This window comes from Vombatus ursinus, unplaced genomic scaffold (assembly GCF_900497805.2).
Source record: "Vombatus ursinus unplaced genomic scaffold, bare-nosed wombat genome assembly UNPS02003292.1, whole genome shotgun sequence".
Taxonomy (NCBI): Eukaryota; Metazoa; Chordata; class Mammalia; order Diprotodontia; family Vombatidae; genus Vombatus; species Vombatus ursinus.
In genome coordinates, this window is record NW_020943070.1 from 7,760,143 (window position 1) to 7,784,464 (window position 24,322).

Genomic DNA, 24,322 nt, shown 5'->3' on the forward strand with positions numbered 1-24,322 from the left:
TCCTCCCGGGATGATGTTGGTACAGTGCCCTCAAAGGAAACAGAATAGCTCAGCTGCCATCTTGAGGCTTCTTAGAGTTCATGAGGGAAACAGGAAAAAAAACCAAAAGCTAACTACTGAGGCCCTTCCCTGGGCAGGGCACGCGGGGAGATCTGTAAGTGAGAAGTCATGATATCTCTGCTATTGTATTGAGGAGTGAAGAGAATTTAATGAATGATTAGAATACATACACACGTATGTGTATATATATAATATCTATATAGGTATGTACCTGATACATACCTATACATATGTGCATATAGTATATATGTTAAATATGCACATATACCAGGTTTGCATGTAAAACTATACGTGAGTATACCTGATATGTATGTGCATTGTGTGTATGTATATATACAAGAATAGATATACATTATCTCTATCTCCATAGCATAAAACTATACAAACCCTGTTACAGGTACTAGGGATACAGAGACATAATCAAGAATGGTCTCAGCTCTTGAGAATCAATAGCAAATATGATGTAATTGATAGTGTTGGGCTTATAGTTTGGAAGACCTGTGCTCTTAGTAAACTTATTTTAATCTTAGTAAATCTTACTAATCCTGTCTTAGGGACCTTGCTGTCTTATGTGACCTTCTCTCAGTCTATCTGTAAAATGGGACTCCTAATATCCCCTAACTCATAGGGTTCAGCGTGAGGATCCAATGAGTTAATGTATATGTATCTAGCACTTTGGAAACCTTAGAGCATTTTTGTCATGCAAATGGCAACCATTTGCCATTGAGTCCTGTCCAGCCCTTCACGACACTATTTAGAGTTTTCTTGGCAGAGATACTAGAGTGAGTTGTTTGTCATTTCCTTCTCCAGGTCATTTTACAGATGACGAAACTGAGGCAAACAGAATTAGGTGACTTGCCCAGGGTCACATAGCTAGTAAGTGTCCAAGACCAGATTTGAAATCAGATCTTCCTACTCCCAGGGCTGTTGCTCTATCTATTGTGCCACCTAGTTGCTGAAGTTGTTAAGCCCTGTTATACTAGAGCCTGGTTGAGTGTCCTTATACTCTTCATTTGTAAAATCTGGGTTAATAATACCTAGAGCTGTACCTAGGGTATGGCAACTGACAATTTGCCCTAGAGTGCTATTCTTTACTCGGTGCTGACAACTCTTAAGTGTAGCAGTATAGAATCAACTGAGCTGAGGATCTGATAACTCAGAATCATTAGTTAAAATAGGAAGTTCCCAGATGGTGAGTGCAGTTCCTGCCCCCACCCCCACCTCCTCTGCCCCCACCCCCAGCTGCTGTATCCCAAATGAGCTTTACTTCTGTTTCCCCCCACAATGAATCAGCTAAGATATGGAGGAGACTCTGTTCCCTGGGACCCACGGTCGGATGCTCTTTGTGCTATGGACCTGGTGTGTTTTGGAACTTGTACCAGATGTGACAAATGGTAACCGTAGCTTGAATATTTCCTGTAGTACCCATACCACAAAGTTGTTGGAATCAAAACAAGATAATGTGTATGAAAGGCTTTATGAGTCTCAGAGCACTGTACAAATGTCAGCCTTTCTTTTCCCCTTTTACCACTCCTGCTGGGCTCTGAATGAATGCGCCGTATTCACTGGAAGACGCAGCCAGAAGGAAATAGGTAGAGAGTAGAGAAACTCCTTTGGGGATGTCTGGACGCGGGTTACAGAAGACCATGCCGATGATGCCTGACCTGTTTCTCCTTTCTCTCCCTTTCAGAAAGTAATATGAGGGACGCTGGGGACTCTACGATCCCAACATAGGAACGGCGCCGTGGGTAGAGCTTGCCACTGCCAAGAGGATGCTGGGCATCTGCAGAGGGAGACGGAAATTCCTGGCTGCCTCTCTGACGGTTCTCTTCATCCCAGCAGTCACCTGGATTTACCTCTTTGCTGGAAGCTTCGAAGGTGAGGGGGTGGGGCCAGGGAGAAAGAAAAGCAGATTTGGGCTCCACCCAGAGGGGAGAGGTGTAAGAAATATTAGAGCTGATACTACAACCTTCTTCTCTCCATCCTTTTCCTTCTCTTCAAAACAAAGATGTCTTATGGCAGCTTGGGTAGCTTAGTGGGAGAGCACTGGAATTAGGGGGTCCAGGAGACCTCAGCGGGAACCCTGCCTCGGTCACCTACTTTGTGAGTGTGAGCAAGCTCCTGAACCTTTGTCAGTCTGTCTTCTGATCTGTCAAATGAGGAAACGGGCGTACATGATAGTATTATTTTACTTGGGTTGTTGTGAGAATCAAAGGAGAAAATACTCACACACATATTTACATAGCACTTTAGGAAAACACACGCATATACATGTGTATATTCACTGAAATACATACACACATACACATATACATGCATATACATATATATGAATGTGTGCGTGTATCTATATAGAGAGATATCTATAGATATAGAGTTGTTCCGTTATGTCCAGCTCTTTGTGAGCCCATTTGGGGTTTTCTTGTCAAAAACACTGGAGTGGTTTGCCATATAAATATATATATATATATATATATATATATATATATATATATATATAGTGTGTGTGTGTGCATGTATATGTATGTACATATATGTATGTATGAATATTGTATATATGTATGTGTGTATATATATTATATACATACATATGTGTAGAGAGGGAGAGAGAGATGGAGGGAGAGAGAAGGAGTGTTTTCCTAAAGTGCTATATAAATGTTGTTATTGTCATTATCTTTATTATTTCATTGTTGCTGTTAAGACACTCCTGTATCTAACCATATACTTATATGCATACACGTGTACAATACACACATGTATATGTATACATACCATGCATGTGCGTACATATACACTTGTGAATATACACATGCATATTTGTTTTTTTGTTTGTTTGTTTGTTTTTGGCTAGGCAGTGGGGTTAAGTGACTTGCCCAGGGTCACACAGCTAGTAAGTGTTACGTGTCTGAGGCTGGATTTGAACTCAGGTCCTCCCGAATCCAGGGCCGGTGCTCTATCCTCTGTGCCACCTAGCTGCCCCATACACATGCATATCTGGGATGTACCTGTTCATATGTGTGGGTATCTGTGTGTGTCATATACATGCATACATGTGTATGTATATGTGATTAAAGGAGACAGTAGAAGTGGGGAGATCAGTAAGGAAGCTTCTTTATTGATCTCCTTCCTCTGTGTGTGTGTGTGTGTGTGTGTGTGTGTGTGTGTGTGTGCACTGCCCACTCGTGGCAGGCCTCCTTAGTGACCTCTCCACCTCTGCAGTCTCCTCGGTTGCCTCTTTCCATCCATCCTTTCACAGCTACCCAGTAATCCTCCTAGTGCAGAGATCTGACCAGGTTACTCCCCTCCTGCGAAGCCCTTGTCGGCTCACTATTGCCTCTAGGATCGAATGTGAATGCCTTGATCTGCCATCAAAAGCCATCTCTAATCTAGCTCCATTCCACCAAAGTCACAATTACTTGCCCACCCAGTTAAGTAGGGTGATTTTCAAGGGGGCAGCCTATCGCTTCTACAACTTGGCCATTTTCCTTCATGCTGCAGTGGGGCATGGTCCTCTGTACTATTTGACCACCAGGCTAAGTGATTGGGGCTGATAGAATAACTCACTACTAGAATGCTCAATTAAGATTAGAAATCATTTTCTTGTTCAGTCATCCAGACATGTCCAACTAAGTCCACGGGGTTTTCTTGGCAAAGAAACCAGTGGAATGACCTTCAGTGAGTCCTATTTTACAGATGAGGAACTAAGACAGATAGGGGGTTAAATGACTTGCCCAGGGTCACACAGCTAGTAAGTGTCAGAGGCTGAATTTGAACCCAGATTTTCCTGACTTCAGGCCCAGTACTCTATCCACTGCACTACCCAGCTGCCCCTTATAAATCATGGGATGGTGTATTTGTGGAGCTGCGTGGGGGGAGGGATTTACTCATTGAGCGCTACACAATCATTTTTCAGATGAATAATCTGAGGCCCGGACAAGTTAAATGATTTGCCCAGGAAGTGACAGGACTGGCGTTTGAATCAGCTATTCCACATCAATTTCCCCCCATTATACCAGGGATTCTTGACCTGGGGTCCATGAACTCTCAAGGGATTCATGGATAGATTTTATGGGAGTGTGAACTAGGATAGAGAATAGGATAGGTGTGAGGTTTTTTGGGGGGGTGCTATTCTTATGTATTTTATTTTGCACCAATAAAAATATGATTTTGAGAAGTGGCCAGAGGACCAAAGAGAGGTCCATGGTATAGGGAAAGGTTATAAACCCACATAATAAACCCTGCTACCTCCCTCTTCCTGTGAAAGGACTCAGCAGCAAGTCTGTGTGTTTATTGGAAGAGGCAGAAGCATACCACTCCAGGTCCCACAACTCGTGCTGCCAATCTCCCTGCATTTCCAAGATGGCCCATGGAGACGTTGCCGTTTCTGTAGTTAAACATAACAACTTGACAGTCCATTTATTGACACCCTCAAATTTTCCATTTCAAGGCAGGTGAAGCCATAAATAAGAAGCAAAGAATCTGCTTACATCAAGAGAAAATGAATATGTAGAGTGTGGGGACATTTTTTACAAGTCTGTTTAATTTCATTGGTTCTACCAGGAAACAGAGTTGAGACCAAGCTCAGAGGGGAAAATACACACGATTGAATGCCTGGGAGTTGGTGACGTTCTAGGAGGTCTATTATTCTGTAGGAGCAAAACTGAATAAATTAGCCTGGAGAAGAGAACACTTGCAGGGGGTAGAGTGGAGGAATGTTCAGTTTTTGAAATTCCTGGTGGGTTGTCACATGGAAGAAGGATGGCAGGGAGGGAAGGAGGGAAGGAGGGAGGGAGGAAGGAAAAGAGAGAGAGAGAGAGAGAGAGAGAGAGAGAGAATATTTATTAAGTACTTACCCTGTATTGAGCAGTACACTAAGCTTAGAGGATTTAACAATACAAGCAAGCAAGAACATCCCTACCCTCAAGGAGCTTATATTCTAATTCTGGATCATGAAATATAAAGAAGAGCTAAAAGAGGGAAGGAGATTGATTTGGAAGCTAGAAAGTGAGGAAGATGCCTGGGTCTAGGCATGGGAAGGATTAGATCTGTTCTTTGTGATACCCAGAGTTTAGACTACCACATTGTTGGGCAGAGGCTCCAAGAAGCTGTAGCATGTGCAGCGGCCACACCCTGGTACCATCTCAGCCAGATGGGCTAACCCAGGTTGACAGTAACCAACGGGCCTCAAACCCATCAGTGACTTAGAGGGATATCTACCCCGAGCATGTGAAGACTTCCACCAGCACAATGGGTGGATGACAACAATTTGTTCCAAGAGAACTTAGAGCTTGGTCAGCCGCGGAAGCTGCCAAAGCCATCCACTGTATCCCAGGCCATCACCAGTCATCCTGACTTTTGTCCCTGCCTCACTTAAATCCATTTTGTGTGCAAGTCAAGACAACTCTCCATGATGTCATTGGCCCTCTTCAAAAAAGAAGGATGAAAAAAAACACAGAAGGTAGGTTTCAGATCAGAATAAGAAGGAAAAAGAATCATGGTGGAACAAGTAATTTTGTGCGGTAGTGAGTTCTCTGTCACTAGAGTATTACAACAGAGGTAGTAGGCCAAGAATGTTGTCAATTGGTCCTATATTTGCTGGCAGGTTACAGAGGTCCCTCGTAGACTGGGTGGGGCTTAGACTTCTAACCTCTGAGGTACCTTCCAACTCTGAGATTACTGCAACCCATAAACATTTATTTGGAGTCTATTTTGTGCCAGGCACTGATAATACAAAGACAACAACTCATCCCCTGCTGTCAGGGAACTTCCATTCTGTTAGAGAGATGCAAAACACCCACAAAGTAAATGCAAATGATTTTGGTGGAAAGGATACTAGGAAAGGGGGATTGGGATTGGTCAAGCCAAGGAGCTTGGATTTAAGTTGAGCCTTGAATGAAGTTAGGGGCTCTCAGATTTAGAAGGGGAGAAGGGCTCCATCCCAGGTATCACGGATGGTTTGTATAGGTCAGTGATTCCAAATACTCCAGTCCGTCAGCAGGATGTATCCATTTTCACATGGTAAAGTGGGATGAGCTTTGGCTTTGGAGTCTGAGGACTGTCTCTCATGTTTACTAACTAGGTGACATTGGCCTTTGTCTCTCTGGGACTCAGTTTCCTCATTTGTAAAATTAACATATTAGACTGCATTGCCTCAGAGGTGCCTTTGGGCTATAGATCTATGATTCTTTGAGGCTGCTAGAGGACAGAAAAATGACTAGAGAGTCATCTTAGGATCAGAGGGAGGGGAGATTGTGTTGGTTTTCAGACTGCCAGGGCAAGGCTCTTTGCCCATGGGACCCTGCGCAAAGTCCCATTTCATCTTTCAGCTTCACTTTCCAAGTTTGTAAAAGGGGGGTAATAATAGCACCTACCCCTTGGGCAGTTGTGAGCAGGCAGCATAGTGGATAGAACTCAAGAAGATCTGAGTTCAAATTCTGTTATCTGATGCTAAGCAAGCTACTTAACCAATTCACCTTAGTTCCTTCATCTGTAAAAAAGGGGATGATAATCTATCTCCCACAAATGTTGGGAGATAGAGGGTCAAGTGGGATTATATTTGTAAGGTGCTTTGCAAACCCTAAAAGTATACACACACGCTCTCTCTCTGTCTCTGTCTTTATATATACGTATATGTGTATATATATATATATATATACACACACATATACACACACACACATATATATGCTTCTTTGTCTCCTCCTCTTCCTTTTCCTTCCCTTTTTCCTCCTTTGTCTCCTCCTTATTGTTACTCTTATTATTTTTATTTTGTTAGCTGCTATTATTGCTATTATTATTCATTATTACAAAATTGTTATCAGTATTAATTGAGGCATATTATTGAAAATCAGCATGTATGTAGAGATGTGTGGGCATACACACACACACATACATATGTTATACACACACGTACAAAGAACTTGGATAAAGAGCCAACTTTGAGACCAAGAGGACCTGGATTCAGGTACCTCCTCTGACGCATGCTTTCTGTGTGATCAGGGTAAATCCCTTAGTCTTTTAGTGTTCTTGGCAACTCTTTAATATTGTAAATTCCCAAGAAGGTGTCCCCCATGCTAATAGAGGGGATTCCTTTACCTGAATGTTGCCTATACCAGTGGAATTCCGTGTCTGGTTTCTGTTCCTATCATCATCATCATCATCATCATCATCATCATCATCATCATCACCATTAATGTTTTATTATTAATAATATTGATACTATCCATTCTAAGCCTGGGTTGATGATCTTTGTAGAAGTGACAGATACTTATTTGTCAGCTCATGTAACAAATAGATCAACATATGAAGGACCTGTGATTTCATACAGGTGAGAATAACTTCCATGGATTACAATTTGGAAGTTATGGTCTTGGAGCAGATGCTTTGAACATGGAGTCCATGAACTTGAATAGAAAAAAAAATGCATCCTTATTTCAATATCATTGGTTTCCCTTGTGATTGTAGGTGTTTTATTTTATAAGTTTGAAGCCATCATTCTGAGGAGTTAGTAGTCATTAGCAGATTGGTGAAGAGGTCCATCACACACACACATACACACACACATACACACACACACACACACACACACACACAAGTTAAGAACCCCCATCTTAGAACATTGTTTGAGACTCTAAGAGATATGATGGCTTGCTCATATGGGTCAGCCGGTATGGGTCAACAATGGCATTTAAACCCAAATATTCCCAACTCCCAAGTTTGGCATTCTTTCCACCATACCCTGCTGCCTCTTATAACTCATAACAAATGAGATGGAAATTTATTTCCATTTGTATTTCTATCCCATCTGTTACTGTGTTCCTAGAATCACTTTTCGGACATTCTTAGTGCCTTCGTTAAGAGGTGAATATGGATTTGTGGAGTAGTGGTGTGTGGTGTGTGTGTGTGTGTGTGTGTGTGTGTGTGTTTAAGTCCTTTAAGAATATGTGTTCAGCTGTTATTGAGTTATTGGTGTGGGAAAAAGGGTTTTTTTCAGCCATTCAGAAAATTGTTCACACACTTTGCCCTCAGATAATTCATACCCGGCTCTGTTCAGAGTCAGCCGTGCTGTCACATGGGCAAGCCTGGGTGAGAAATGTCTGCTTTATTTGAAAACCAAATTCCTTCCGATGAGGCAGAGACTGAACATTTAAAAGCGGTGTCATGAACAAGCCCAGGATATTAATTTCCGAACTGATTTAAGTTTGCAGGAGCATTTGTCATTCCTGCAGCTGCCGTAGCTATCTATGGTCTTAACTCCAATCTGTCTTCAAATGACCATGGGCAGGAGGTAGAGAATAGGCTGCGGTGTTGGGAGGGCCCTTAGAGATTATTATTCAGCCAGAGATTTTTAACCTGGGGTCTGTGGATCGATTTCAGGGGGTTTGTAAAGTTGAATGGGGAAAAAATCGACATCTTTAGTTTCATTAACTTCTAATTGATCTTTAGCATTTCCTTGATTATTTAAAGACATTAAATTATTATTGAAAATTTATTTTAAAATGATTTGAAGAAGTAGAAATTCTGAGAAGAGAAATTCTGATAGGTTTTATGAGACTGACAAAGGTGTCCAGGACATGCACAGAAATGTTAAGAACCTCTGATCTTGTCCAAGCCTTTCGTTTGACACAGGAACTGATGCCGTCTTGTAGAGTTGAGATGGGCTTAGGGAAAGGAGCAGGGTGGAGATTTGAACCCAGTTCCTCTGATCTGCAATTCAATGTTCTGCCCAGTGGCTTCTTCATCCTAGTTGATCTCAGATGATGATATAATGGGCTGTGTTCTGGATGGAGCCAATGGGTAGATGGAGGTGGAAGGGGGCAGTGATTAGTTACTCTGCTCTGATAGAGGCTCAACGTATGGAAAGGGATATTGTCCAAAATGGTTTTGGAGGATTTTAATAGAGACTGTTGACTTTTTCTTCTGTACCTAGAACAGTACCTGGCCCATAGTAGGTTCCTGGTAAATGTTTATCAAAAAAAGCACTGACTTTGGAGTCAGAAGCCTGGATTTGAATTCTAGCTCTGATTTTTAGTACTTGTATGACCTTGGGAAAAATCACTTCCTGTTTCTGGAAGCCCATTTCTTCTTCCATAAAATGATATAGGCTGTTATAGGTGATCTCTATGGTCTCTTCTATCTCTGATATTCTGTATTCTAAGGTCTTTTCCAAATCTCACATCCCATGTTCTAAAGTACTTCTTCTAAAGGCCCCTCCCAGCTCTGACTTTCCCTATTCTAAGGTCCTTCCCAGCTCTGACATTCCCTGTTCTAAAGCTTTTCCCAGCTCTGACATCCCATGTTCTAAGGACCCTCTCAGGTCTGACTCTATATTTTGTATCCTAAGGACTTTTATGCCTCTGACATGCTATGTTCTAAGGTCTCTCCTCTCTTTGACATTTTGTGTCCCAAGCTTCCTTCCAGCTATGTTCTGATGTTCCATTTTATAAGGTTCCTTCCAATTCTATATTCTCTGACATAGACCTTGTATTTTATTTGAAAGCAAAAAATAAATAAATAAATAAACAGCAAAAAGATTCTTTAAAATTGTATGTTTACTTTATATGTCCAAACAGTGGACAGGGAGTGGATTTCTTCACTTGCCCAAGCATCCCCCATTGGTAGGACTGCATATTTAGCATTATAAAGGGCATTAGAGCTCATCTAGTCCATCCCCGCCTCACCTTTACAGATGAGGAAACTGAGACCCAGAGAAGGTAAAGATTTGTCTAAGGTTATGAAGGCATTAGATTCCAGAGCAGAGATTCAAACCCAGATCTCCAACTCCAGTGATCTTTGCACTGTAGATCACTAAGCCTCCCTCTTTCCCTCTATAGCTCCCAGTCCCTTCCCCTACTCCCCCCCAATAAAAAGGCCTCACAGCTTCCACCATCCAGGCAATGGAGGGCATGCTGCCACTCTCTGGGAATAATTTGCCAGTAACCCTAACTTGACACCAGGGTGTGGGATGGCGAAGCATGCTTTGTTTCCTTTCCACAGACCTGACAATCTCTCAGTAAGGATATGAGTTCCAGGATCATGGCATTTTTCCACTTTTACTGATTAGTTTATGTGGCAAAAAATTAGTTTGCTTCTCGCTATAGAATAGCTTATGGCTCCATGCTATTAAGAATATGCAGAGGACAAGTAGGGGTGGGAGGGTAGTGTTAAAATACTACCATTTCACAACCCCATCTATCTTGCCACTTGCTCCCATAGTCCTTACTGGAGAAGCCATGGAGCCAGATGCATCTTGACATGAAGGCCTCAGTGTGTAGTGAAAAGAGTTTTGGATTTGGGTGTCTAAGAGTCTGGGTTCTTGTCTCAGTTCTCATGCATACACACACACACACACACACACACACACACACACACGCACACACATACTGTGATGTTGTGTCTGGTGTCTGGGTCTTCCATCAGCTACTGTCTGAAATGAGAGGATTGGGCCAGACTCTAGCTAATAGGTGATCTTGAAGGTGTCTTCTGTCTCCAAAGCCAGTCAGCCACCACCCACCTTTGATCATTCAAGAACAGGTGCTCATAAGAACAGAGGTGACAGCAGCAGCTTCAGGAAAAAACACATAATGAACCCCAGCTCTGTTACCTACTGTCTGTGTGATGTGGGGAAAGTCAGGATACAAGCATCTATAAAGCACCTAATATGTGTCAGGTGCTGTGATAAGTGCTTGGGATACAAAAGAGGGCGAAGAGAAATTCTTGCCCTCATGGCATTCTTCAAAGGATGGGTTAAGATGTAAATAGCTTTGTACATACAAGTGGAATTTGAGCTGAATCTTGAAGAAGGTTTGGGAATCCAGGAAGTAGAGTAGAGGAGGGAGGGTATTCCAGGCATGGGGGACAACCAGTTCCCAGGCACACAGTTAGGAGACAAGTGCCATGTTGGACAGACGGCAAGAAGACCAATGTTTCTGGATCATTATATGGAAAGGTAAGAAGGGACCACACTGCGAAGAGCTTGAAAAGACAAAGGATTTTATATTTGATCCTTTAGGTAACTGGGGCTTGTTTACTCCTCTATAAAGTGAAGGGTGGGCTTTGGACTAAGCAACATCTAATCCTGTGATCCTAATTTGGGTCACCTTGGAAGGCAGCCTGCTTCTTTAGAAAATACATCTAGTTCTTAACAATCATTGTAAAATATTCAATCTTTCAGATTCAAGAGCTTCAGAAAGGGGCCCTGTGGCTTACATTGGATTGTTTAACAGAGGAGTTCATTGGGCCTGGGTGTGAGATATCTCTGTGGCACTGATATTATGTGCTATGAACTTGTTTCCCAATTGGATCTTCCCAACTTTTCTTCTGGCCTAAAGTCAAGAGAATCACAGTTTATGATCAAAGATTGATAGGACAATATTGAGAGTATTTGACTAGGATGTTGAAGAGGGTAAGCCTAAGAAGGTGACAAATCCTTGAGAAGACCTGTGGTCCAGGCATTTTCTCCCATGGTGAAGTAAAAATAACAATAAAAACACATCTGATGGCAAATCGACTTTTTCTGTAGGGAGAAGAGCCTTTGAACACTAGAGCAGGGGAAATCGGATAGAGAGCAAAGAGTGCCTTTTCATTTTTAGTAACTGGTGAGGGCTTTTGGGAAAAGTCCTTTCCAAGTCTTTTTTTCAATGTTTTCCTTTTAAAAACAAAGGGTTGAAAAAATGTTAGAATTTTTTTAAATTTTAAAATAAATCTCTTACTGATTTTATTTAGCCACTACACAGAATTCTATGATATAATGTAAAGTGAATACAACATTGCCCTTGGGATGAGAGGACCTGGGTTGAAATCCTACTTCTTAGACTTACTATCTGTGTCACAACCTTCCTGGGCATCAGTTTTCTGAATTATAAAATGAAAGGCATAGATAAGGTGACCTCCAGTGTCCCTTTTGTTTATTTATTTATTTATTTTTATTTATTTATTCTTTTTTAGGCAATTGGGGTTAAGTGACTTGCCCAGGGTCACACAGCTAGTAAGTGTCAAGTGTTTGGTCTGAGGCTGGATTTGAACTCGGGTACTCCTGACTTCAGGGCCAGTGCTCTATCCACTGTGCCACCTAGCTGCCCCTCAGTGTCTCTTTTGGTTAGAAATCTGTGATTCCATCATCCCAGTGGTGTTGGGTTGGGGTTTCAGAGAGATGGGAATTCAAATCCTATCCCTGACAATCAGTGTGTTAGAAAGGAAAGGACATTGGCTTTGAAGGTAGAGGACCTGAGTTTAAATCCTGACTGCCACTTACTATTCTTATCATCTTAGGCAGGTTACTTCTCTTTGGACTTCAATCTCTTCCTCGTCTTTAAAGTTAGGGGTTAAGACTAGATGATTTGGATGTTGAAACAGAAGACTTGATTTAAATCTTGCCTCTAACTCTTATTATCTGTGTGACACTGGGCAAATCAGTTAACCTCCACTGGGCCTCAGTTTCGTCATCCATAAAATGATGTGGTTTGATGAGAAAGCCACTGCTGTCCTTTCCAGATTGTAGCTTCACCCATTATCTCCACTCCATGAGAAGCTAGCACTCCTAGAAACGCTGTCCCCTGCCCCAGGCTTTTTGCCTCACCTAACTGGGACAACCAGATGACCAGTCTACTTCCTATAGTCTCCTCCATACTCCAGCGTAAGTACCTCCTCCCATTCCCAGGACCCTTTACAACATAAGCTACCTGAAGGCAGGATTATAAATTTGTGCTCTCAATCTCTCTCCCTCTCTTCCTTCCTCCCTTCCTCCCTCACTCTCCCATTTCTTCTTCTGTCCCTCCCTTCCTCCCTCCTTCCCCTCCTTCCCCTCCTTCCTTCCTTCCTTCCATCTTTTGTCTTTGTCTCTCTTTCTCCACTTCTCCCCCCACCTTTTTCCTTCTCTGTCTCTTACTGCTATCTCTGTATCTTTTTCTTCATCCCTTACAGTCTCTAAATCACTGTGTCTCTGTCTCTCATTTTTTTCTCCCTCTCCCTCTCTTTCTGCCTTTCTCCATCCTCCTAACATATTTAAAGTCCCTTTTGTTGTTGTTCAATCATTTCAGTCACATCCAAATCTTTGTGGCCCTATTTGCGATTTTCTTGGCAAAGATATTGGAGTGGTTTACCATTTCCTTCTCCAGTTCATGTTACAGGTGAGGAAACTGAAGCAAACAGAGTAAAGTGACTTGCCCACAGCTAGTAAACATCTGAGGTCAGATTTGAACTCAGATCTTCCTGACTCCAGGACCAGAGCTCTATCCACTGCACCACCCAGCTGCCCCACTTACAGATCCTCTAAATTTAAGCTCCAAATTGAGGGCAGAGTCTATCTCATTCTTGTCTCTATAACCCCAATGCTTAGCACAGTGCAAATACTTAGACTGAGTCTCCAATCTAGCTATATATGCATGACTTTTATAATTCTCTGTATATATTCAATATATATATGTATATAATTCTCTATAATTTCTATAATTCTCTGTGCATTTAGAAGTTTCAGTCATGACAGCTATAGAGGTGTGATAGAAACAAGAGCTCATTTAAAATAAAAAATATGAAGGGTTAGTTTGACTCTACTGCCCCTCCCCCCCCACACACACCATAGTACATGATGCATTGATGTCTTATATCTCAACCACACAAGAAAGATGACTTCTCTAGACAAGGTGAGCTGTGTCCTCTGGTGAGCGGAATTCTCTCCCTCTAGTGCCCACTTTTGATGAATAGAGGCAACAGATTTTTCATTTGCAAAGGGAGAAAGTCACCTTGCTTCTTTTTAGGGGTGTTCAACTTTCAGTCAACCACCAGCTGCCCTAAATATTCTCATTGTCCAGCAATATCTATTCCTTCCAGCGTCCTCCATTGTACATGGCCTGCATATATCCACCAGCAGAGGGCACTCCATACCTCATTCCACTACTAGGCAGCACCATTAAACCTAATTAGTAAATTGGTTTCAGGGGGCCAGGGAAGTTGTATAAACTGAATGCTTGCCTGAATGAGTTCCCAGGTGGATAACAAAGTGGCCCGTCCACCTCATGCACCTATATTTTCCATGTGTTATGTACCTGGTGCTGTATGGGTCATATCACTTGATGGATCTGGAGTTTACAACTTTCCTTCCAGGCTTATGCCATGGAAAGGAGATTATTTTTTTTAGCTCAGTTTAAACAGAAGTTTGGGACTGTGGGCTCTAATAATGGTCCTTAATGGGTAGAAACTTGGTGGTCATTCACATCCTGCCCAGTGCCCTGCACTTAATTGGTCATTTAGTGGATTGTTGGATCAGGATATAATGAACATTATCCCATATTTATATAATGTTCCATCTCAATTTTCATACGTGTCATTGATAAAATTTTGAACAAATTCTGACCCCAAACTGTGGCCTGTGACACTCCAGGAGATGCCTTCCTTGAGGATGGCATCATCAGTTAACAGCAAAAAGCTTCTTAAAGATCATGAAATCCAATCTCACTTTAAAGATGAGAAAACTGAGGTCCAGATATGTGAAGTGACTTACACAGGGTCACTTAAGTTGCCTAAGTAGGATTCAAACCCAAATTTTCTACCTTCAAATATAACATTCTTTCCATGTGCTACATTCATATACTTGTCTCTTTCTCAGCCAATTAATAAATATTTATTAAGTACCTACTATGTTCTAGGCACTGAGCTAAGTGTTGGGAGTACAAAAAGAGACAAGACAGTACCTGCCCTCAAGCAGCTTACAATCTAATGGGGGAGATAACATGCAAAGACATATATACAAACAAGTTATATATAGGAAAGATGGGAAGTAATTAACAGAAAGAAAGCACTGGAATTAAGAGGAGTTGGGGAAGGCTTTCTGTAGAAGATGGGATTTTAGTTGGAATTTAAAGGAAGCCAGGGAGGTCACTAGGCACAGCAGAAAAGAGAGAGCATTCCAGGCATGGGGGACAGCCAGAGAGAAAATGCCCAGAGCCGAAAGATGGGAGGTCTTGTTTGTAGAATGTCCAGGAATTCAGTGTCACTGGCTTTGGGAGTAAGGTATAAGGAGACACGGGGAAAAAGGAATGAGCATCTCCCCCATTGACCCATTTTATAGATCAAGGAAGAAGCCATAAACAATCCCTGTTAACTCACAAAGTACATTCAGTGCCAAGACTCAACAGTCTGTTGATGGACCAAAATGTGAGAATCCAGTAAATAAATCACTCCCTGGAATAGGTACTTAGCCTCCCCCTCTCTCCATTCACCTTGGAGTGTTTATCCAAAACATGAAATTAAGCAGTGGGTGAGGTACTCCTCTCTCTGCAGCCTGATCTCACTCTCTCTGCTGTGCTAGAGCCATGCCTGCCGATGGATGTGGCTTCACTGATTAATTATTAAAGGCCAGATTCATTTGTGGCTAGCTGCACTCAGGGGGTTCATTAGATAGGAGATTCCAGGATACATTACACCCATGTCCAGGAGCTCTCGGGTCTCTTCCACTTAATGTTCCATCCTCAGTATCTATCAAATCCTTATCTTCAGCACTGGTTGCAAGCCTGGATTCCAGCAGTTTAATAGAGGCAGAGAGAATTTGGAAATTATGTTGAGGAGACAAGCAAAAGTAATGGTCTGTGAAACAGGGAAGAATAAAGAGAATTGGGATTATTTGCCCTGGAGATGAAAAATAAATCTGAACTAGTAATAGATTTGTAAATATATGAAAGATGATTTATGGACAAGTCTGTGACCAACTCTTGCTTGTTTCTCTGGACAGCTAAAGAAGTTCTTTTAAGGCTGAGCTTGGCAGGGAAGGGGGGGATTATCCATAAAACTTCACTGATCCCCCAAGTTCTCAGTGGTTTCTCTGTCTTCAAAAACCATGAACACCATCTGTTTACATGTGATATTATCCAACAAAATATAGGGTCTTTGAGACAGGGACTGTGTGTTCTTTATCTTCGGGGACTTAATCCTCTGATCCCTAAAATCCTTGCCTTGGGGCCCCACACCGATCTGATGAGTGAGTGCACCACCAATGGCTCACTATGTATATCCAGTTTCAACCAAACTTTCATTCATTCAACAAACAATGATTAAGCTCCTTCTACGTGCCTGGCACTGTGCTGAACACTGGAGACAGAAAGAGACAAAAGATAAGCTGATGCCCTAAAGGAGTTTGCTAACCTAGCTTAGTAACATGAAGTTCAGCAGCTCTAAGATTTAGAGTAGGGGGTTCCAAATGCCAACTTTAACACTTAATCTCTATGTATACTGGGCAAATTACTTGCCTCCCTAAGCCTTAGTTACCTCATTTCTAAAAATGAGGGGTTTGGAGGAGAAGGTCTCTAAGGTTTTTTTGAGCTCTGCAGCTTATGATCTTGTATGGTCCAATGAGCCTTTCATCTTGCTGCTACAAATGTGCCCTTCAAGGAAATACACCAGAAGCTTGAGGTCTAATGGAATTTATCATGAACTTATCAATGGGGTCATGGATAACTGGAATGTTCAGTAATATTTAAGTGTATTCAAGGTTCAAAAGGCTTTGGGAGATGTGAGGAGGGAGAGACTGGGGAGGGAATCAGGGAAGGCTTAGAGTAATGAGCTGGGCTTGAAGGATGGGGAGGATTTTTAAAAGGTGAGAGAATCCTAGATCTTCAGCTCAAAGTGGGTCAAGAGGCCAGAGAGTTCAACTCTACCCATTTTACAGATGAAGAGACAGAAGCCATGTCTAAGGCCACTTAGGCAGTAAGTAGCTGAGATGAGATTTGAACACAGGTCACAGAGTCTTAATAATTATCCTTGTATTAGAATATTGGGTCCTTCAGAGCAGGAAGGGTCTTGTTTTTCTCTTTGTATCCCAATACTTAGCACAATGCTTGGCCTTTATTATAAATGTTTTTTCCTTCATTCAAAGGGTCATAGATTTAGGACTAGAAGGAATCTTAAGGGTTATATAACCCAAGAGTTCTTAACCTGGGATCAATTAACTTGTTTCTTTGATATTTTGGTAATTCTGTTTCAATAGAATTGGTTTCCTGTGTAATCCTGGGTTTTTATTTTAGAAGTAACATTTTTTAGAATTTTTGGCCCTGTAGATAGAGCTCTACCTGTGGAAGCTGGAAGACTTGAGTTCAAATCCAACCTGAGACACTTGCTAGTTATGTGACTCTGGGCAAGCCACTTAACTTCTTAGCCTTGGTTTCCTGATATGTAGAAAGGGTATAAAGCACTCAGCACAGTAACTGTCACATAATAGGCACTTAATAAATGCTTATTCCTTTCCTTTTATTTTATACATCATTATTCTAAGAAGATTTATAATTATACTTAGATTATATTAATTATAATTATAGTCATTATTCTAAGAAGAGATTGATAGGTTTTACCAGACTACCAAAGGGGTCCAGGACACACCAAAAATAGGTGAAGAATCCCTAATTATGGTTAAACAACCTCATTTTACAGATCAGGAAACTGACATGCAATGAAGTCAGATGACTTCCCTAAGACACACTGGTATTGTGAACCAAAGGCACGATTAAAATCCAAGTCATGGATGTAGAGCTGAAAATGACCTGGGGAAACCCCCTCATTTGACAGATGAGCAACCCAAGACCCAAAGTGTCTAAATGACTTGGTATCACAGGATCACCATAGACATACATTCCCTTCAAATTCTCACACTCAAATCTCCCATCTTTGCTAGGGAGACCGAGACAGCCAGCTAGATGCTTTCTATGCTTTCTTTTAAGGATAGTCTTTGGGGCTACCCCAGGGATTGGTGTTTTGGGTAAATCCATCTTAGTCTTGATGGGCTGGGCCAACTGGGGCAGGGAGAAGAATGTCTCAGTAAGCTGGGGCAATAGTATATTTTTTTTTACTCAAGGCTTTTCAGAATCTTAGGAAATTGTTATGATGGGGTAATATGCCCTTAAGTTATAGGGTCATTTCCATCTCATTTATTCCCTGGGGTCAAACCAAGTCAGACTATATCTGGAGTATTGTGTTTGGTACTGAGCATCACTGTTTAGAAAGGATATTGATAAGCTAGAGGTCATCTACGTGAGGGCAACCATGATGGGGAAGTGTCTCAAGACCTTGCCTTTGGAGGGTCAGTTGAAGCCTAGAGAAGTGAAGACTGTGTGTGTGTGTGTGTGTGTGTGTGTGTGTGTGTGTGTGTGTGTGTATGTGTGCGTGTGTGTATGGGGGTTGTGTGTATGCGGGGGTGTAGAGCCATGACCACTTTCTAAGTATTTGAACTGTCATGTGGAAGAGGAATTAAGACTTATTTTACCCAGCCCCACAGGGAAGAGGTAGGAGCAAAGGATAGAAATTGAAAAGAGACAGATTTCAGCTTGACAAAGGGAAAAACCTAGCAATTAAGACTGTATCAAAGTGAAATGAGCTGCTTTGAGGGGTGGTGTTTTCACTCTCATTAGAGGCTTTCAAGTGAAAACTGGCTGGTCACTTGTCAGGGATGTTACGGAAGGAATTTGTGTTGGATTAGGTGGCCTACAAGGGCCCTATCAGCTTTTCATTTGGTGATTCTGGGACCTGGGGGTGAGGCACTTCCCCAGGCACCAGATCCCATCCCTCTGCAATGGATGAATGATGCAGAGTTTCTCCAAAGAACAAGTCATTTTTCCCCCTTTAAAGCTGGCTGATTATCCAGATCAGCTCATGAATTCCCTGGTTTGGTATAGCTCCAGAGGGCTTGGCACAGAAGCCAACCCAATGGGTTCTTATTATGCTGTTCTCAGCTTTCTTCAATAACCTGAGGAGGGATTTTAGTGGACTGCAAGCTCAGTGTGAGAGACAGGAGAGGGCAACCAGCCATGCTTATGTGGTATGTGTGCTTGCTACCAGAGAGTAACTTGCCAGGATATCCAGCACATAGTAAATATATTTAATAAATGTTTGCTGTCATTCTCTCTCTCTCTCTCCCCCTCTCTCCCTCTCCCTCCCTCCCTCTCTCTCCCTCTTTCTATCTCCCTCCTCCTCTTTCCCTCTCTCTGTTCCTCCCCCTCTATCCCCTTTCCCCTCTTTCTTCTTCTCTTTTCCCCTCTCCTTCTCTCCTTTCTCCCTGAAGGGGAGTGAAGGAGACCAATGACCATGGTTACATTCTGAGTCCAAAGGATCTGGGTTCAAATCCTAGCTCTACCATTTAATACCTGTGAGACCTTAGACAGTTCACTGTCTCTCTGGTCCTCAGTTTTTTCTTTTTATCTGTAAAGTGGAGGGATTGAACTAGATGATTTCTTTTTTTTTCAGCCAGAGACAAGATTTATTAAAGATCTGCCATATTAGCCAGACTCTTAAGGAATCTGAGCACCTGTGAGCTATTGGCTAGATTGTAAGAATCTGAGCTGAAATAGATGATTTCTAAGGGCTTTTCTAGTTCTATTATGATGGTGAGGGGACCACCCACCCAAAAATGCTATGAGAATACTGGTTCCAAGGAGTGGGGTGATTTAGCATGGAAGAGAGAAGAATTAGATTAAAAAACAGTTAATGTCTGTCTTATAGATGGCAACTTATTTTTCCTGTTCGACTCTGGAGGACAGAATTAGAAGTAATGGGGATGGGGAAAGGACAGAGACACAGTTATCAGCTCCCCTCCCCCAACACCCCCCCATACATACATATACATATCCCTAACATAATCAATATTCCATAAAAAAAAATAAGAGCTGTATAAATCTAAGTGACCATTTGGAATTCTCCAACATTGGAAGGAAGTGATACCTTCTCCACCAATGGAAGTCTTGAGGTGGAGGCTACAGTACTACTTATTAAGATAGTGGCATTTGGGCTGGATGGCATCTCCTGTCCATTCTAACTTGGTGACGTTATGATCTTTTTTCTGAAACATCTAAGTTATGGCCCTCTCACTTTTCTTCTTTTGTATTCTATTGAGAGGCCAGAAAGAGCAGAATAGGTCTGCATAGGCCTGTGGTATAGAGGGTTCAAATCTTGAACCCACAGCCGGGAGGCCTGGATCTGGGACCTACTTCTTATACCAAATAATTGTGTGTCACCTTGAATAAGTCACTTCTTTGAACCTCCGTTTCCTCTTCCGAAAAGCATGGAGCATAATAATTGTACTTTCTTCCTATGTACTGTCAATCCTCACCTCTCCCCACCCTTGGCTGTAATCACTATCCCTGCAAGTTTCCAATCCAATATGGCCTTTCCTGGCCCTCTAGACTCTTCTATGTGTTGTGTTCCTGTATTCAAATTTGAGCTACTTAAGGCCAGGGGCTCTTTTTGCTCTTGTTTTTGTGACCCCAGAGTTTGGTGCAATACTTGGTGCTTAATAAATGCTTTTTCATGCATTCAGTCAGTAAACATGTATCAGGCACCTATTATGTGCCAGGCACCATGCTAAGCTGGAGATACAGAAACAAAAGATAATCCCATCCTCAAGGAGTTCACAGAAAATGCTTTGTAAAACTTCAGTAATGAATGCAATATAATTAACAGATCATGATAAGCAGCATGGCCTGATGGGTAAAAAACTAGACCTGAAAGTAAGAAAACCTGAGTTTGAGTATCACCTCTGACCTAGTCTGGCTGTGTGATCCTGACACTGTGCTCTAAGGCAAATATTGAAAATTATCCAGGTACAGAGAAGGAGCCAACCTGCATTGGTGGAGAGAGTTTCCGTACCTGGAAGTTCCACTTACTAACAAGCCACAGGTCCAGTGCCTGCCCTTATCCCATACAAGCAATCATTCATTTGTTGAAGACTTCCTATGTACCAGGCCCTGTATAACTTGTTAATTAACTCCAGTCCATTAGTGATTCACTTGGAAATGCAGTAAGTGACTTGAGGATGGGAGGAGACTGGTCCTCACCCAAACCCTTCAGGAAAGTCTCTCTTTCCTGTTCAATGCAATGTATGTTGATTAAGTATTCCCATTAAATCTTTTCTTCCATGATTCTTTGGGCTTGCCCTCAGGATATTTAGGCAGTGTGGGAGTTCATGGGATCATGGACTTAGGGGTCAACTAGCCCAACCCCCACACCACTGTCACAAATGAGAAAACTGAGGTATCCCAGAGCAGGAATGAAAAGAACTTTCACAAGGCAATGTAGGAAGTAAGTTTCAAGGTGCAAAATTCAAATTCAAATCTGGGTCTTTGACTCAGAATCCAATGCCCCAGGCTGCCTCCCATTACCTACTGTCTCCAAGGAAGCTCCTACAGCATCCTCTATAAATCTGTGAATCTCAGGCCCAGAGGTGTTAAGGGACTTTCGCAAGGCCACAAAGCTGGTGAGCGCTGGTGCTGAAACCAGAGGTTTTTGACTTGACATGTGTCACTGGTCTCAGAGGGGGGGCATTTGTTTCACAGTTTACTCCGTGTGTTTCTTCTTTCCCTCTTCCAGTTTTGCCTTTCCCCATCCCTGGACCCTAGTGTACTGCCTGGCATATGTGGGCACTTAATAGGTGCTTATGGCATGAGTAACTTTCATTTTGCAACTTGTATTACTAAGGTAGGGGTGTGTGTGTGTGTGTGTGTGTGTGTGTGTGTGTGTGTGTGTGAGGTCATCTATTCCAGCCCAGTAAATTTACTAAAAACACGTCCAGTGCATTTGCTGTTGTCTTCTCATTCCCAAATTAGTACATTTTCTGCTTTAATTTTCACTCTTGCTTTCAGCAGAAAAATTATACTGTATGGAATGTGTCCATACTTCCTTGAGGCATTTCTTTCCTCCTAGTTTTTCATACATTATGAAAAACTCAAATCTCCCCCCTCCCCACCATGCCCCCTTCAAGTTTCCTGTCTTTGCCCCTCAGTGGTTTGGTATTAATAGCAGAGATTAAGCAGCCTCAGCTCATTAGATAGGAAATATTAATCTTCATCAAGCCCAGCAATGAGCCTTAATTTTCCCGCTCTCTCTCCCTGATCCCCACACCACAGTCTCTCCTACCTCCTCCACCCTCCCCACAAAACTTTGCTAGTTGCTACTAATGTGAGTGATGGGGATGTTGAATAATCCTCCTCTGCAGATTCCTTCCAATGGAACGAGTCTCTGATTCCCTCGTCACTCTTGCTATCCTGAGGGCTATAATTAAAGACCCCTGGGAGGAGAGAGAAAAAAGGGCAACCTCTGTCATACAACACTAGCCTGGAAGCTTTTGGATTTTATTGACTTACTTCACAGTCCATTAGACTGTGGATTTCTTGAGAGCAGAGGCTATTTTTTTGCCTTCATTTGTATCGTCATAGCTTAACAGGGTTCCTAGCACATAGTAGGTACTTAATAAATGCTTGTTGTTGACTTAATGCCTGTCCAGCCTAAGGAACCAAGGCAGAGGGAAGCTATAGATTTTTGCAATATGAAGTCCTTCTTGCTCTTCCAAGAAGGGCCCACACCTTCTTTTTACTTTTCCTATCCTTTCTTTGATTAGCCCAACTGTGTGCTCGGGATAGATATAGGGCACTTGGGGGTGGAGATGAAGAAAGGATTAGGCCAAAGAAATAGGCTGAGACAATTTCAAAAGCAGGTGCCTCCTAGATAGGTCATACAGATGTCTACTGACTGATTAGGCAATGTAGTTCCCAGTTAGAAAGGTCCCCTCTGCACAACTAGACCCTAAGTCCTGTGTGTCATTTCCAAATTTTGAGTCCATTACAAGCTTTGAGATTTTCAGCTAGAAGACCTTTGAGGTCTCCTCTGACACTTACCGGGTGTGTCACCTTGGACAAGTCACTTTACTCATTTAGACCTCAGTTTCCTCTTCTGTACAATAAGCAAGCTTGACTGAAAGGCCTCTGAGCTACCTTCTAGCTTTGAATCTTTGATCCTATGTTGATCTACTCCATTTTCCTCATTTTATTGTTGAGGATTAATTAAGGGAGTTGCCCATGGCCACACAGGTAGTAAACATCACAGCCAGGATTTAAACACAGGACCTCTGACTCCTGATGCAACATACAGCACCGGCACTGAGAACCCATCAGTGTTCTGCACATAGTAGGTCTTGGATAAGTGTGAGCTGAGTTTGATTGTAGTTCTCCCAGGTGGCTTCTCACTACCCTCCTATGTGAATCCTCCATTCCAGATGGGATGGTATTCTCTGCCGTCATTGTCTCCACACGTCCCTCACTGCTGCTCAACACAAAGTTTTCCCTTCTGCTTATATTCCTTGCTGAATCTGACCTATCCTTTGAGGCCCATCTAAGGTTCCAACACCTTCTATCCACTTCTGTCTAAAGAGTGTGCCCAATATCAGAGGAAAACTACTGAATGTGGGTATCTGGAAGGAACCTTACAGGCTATCTCTTCCAGTCTGCTCATTTTATAGGTGTAGAAACCGAGGTTCATGCCACTTAAGATCATAGAGGCAGAAGTGGCATAGAGACAATCTATGCCAACCCTCTCATTTACAGATGAAGAAACTGAGGTCCAGAGAGGGCAAGACACTTGTCTTAGGTTACACCAGCAGTACGTGATAGGATTGGAGCTCAGTTTATCCCTTTCTAAATCTGTGTCTTGACACCCTCAGCCCGAGGCTGTGAGTGACAGCAAACTTCCCACTTTCCTTTGGGGTTAGGTTCATCCCTAGTGCCTTAAATTTGTGCCTGTCTCTCTCCAGGCATGTTTGTTTCATTTGTGTAAGCTCTCTGAGGACAGGGATTGTGTTCTGTCCTCCTCCTCATGAATCCCCTATGGGGCTAAGTGCTTGGGGAATTGAATTCATAGCTAATAAGAACAAGGCAGCGATAGCTAACATCTGGATAGCATTTTAAGGTTGGCAAAGCACATTACTTATGTGATATCACTTGATTCTTACAATAACCTTATGAATCAGGTACTCCTCTCACTCCCATTTTACAGATTACGAAGCTGAGGCTGAGACAGGTTAAATAACTTGGTCAATGTACCTAGTAACTTTCTGAGGCAGGGTTTGAATGAAATTAGTGATTCCAGGCCCACTCCTAGAAGCTTAGCTGGTGAGCTTGCAAGCATTATACCTATTTCGCAAAGATTGTTCTCTACCCCAGCATGGCACCTGAAGCCCTGTTGAGTCCTGCTGGCTTTCTGGATTGTGTGGCTCTGTGAGGCCTGATTAATTTGCTTTTGAAATGAAGATTCTCACAAAACCCAGACCCCCTCTATCTCCTCTAGGACCCTCCTTGTAGGATGTCATTAACCCTCCTCTGACTGCCATATTGGCATTTTCTAGTTCCAGGGCAATCAGGGCACTGTGCAAAGTTTTGTTTTGTTGGGTTTTGTTTTTTGTTTTTTGTTTTTATGAGAGAGAGAGAGAGAGAGAGAGAGAGAGAGAGAGAGAGAGAGAGAG

The 24,322-nt window shown here is 42.3% G+C and overlaps 1 protein-coding gene across 1 annotated transcript in view; it reads left to right on the top strand.

The window, feature by feature from the left end:
* The window catches only part of LARGE1 (LARGE xylosyl- and glucuronyltransferase 1), a 608,081-nt gene that overhangs the window by 181,754 nt on the left and 402,005 nt on the right, over positions 1-24,322 (top strand). Inside the window, exon 2 of the mRNA XM_027873579.1 lies at positions 1,751-1,938. Coding sequence (XP_027729380.1) covers positions 1,833-1,938 — 106 coding nt within the window. The 5' untranslated portion in view covers positions 1,751-1,832. The remainder of the gene's footprint in view (positions 1-1,750; positions 1,939-24,322) is intronic.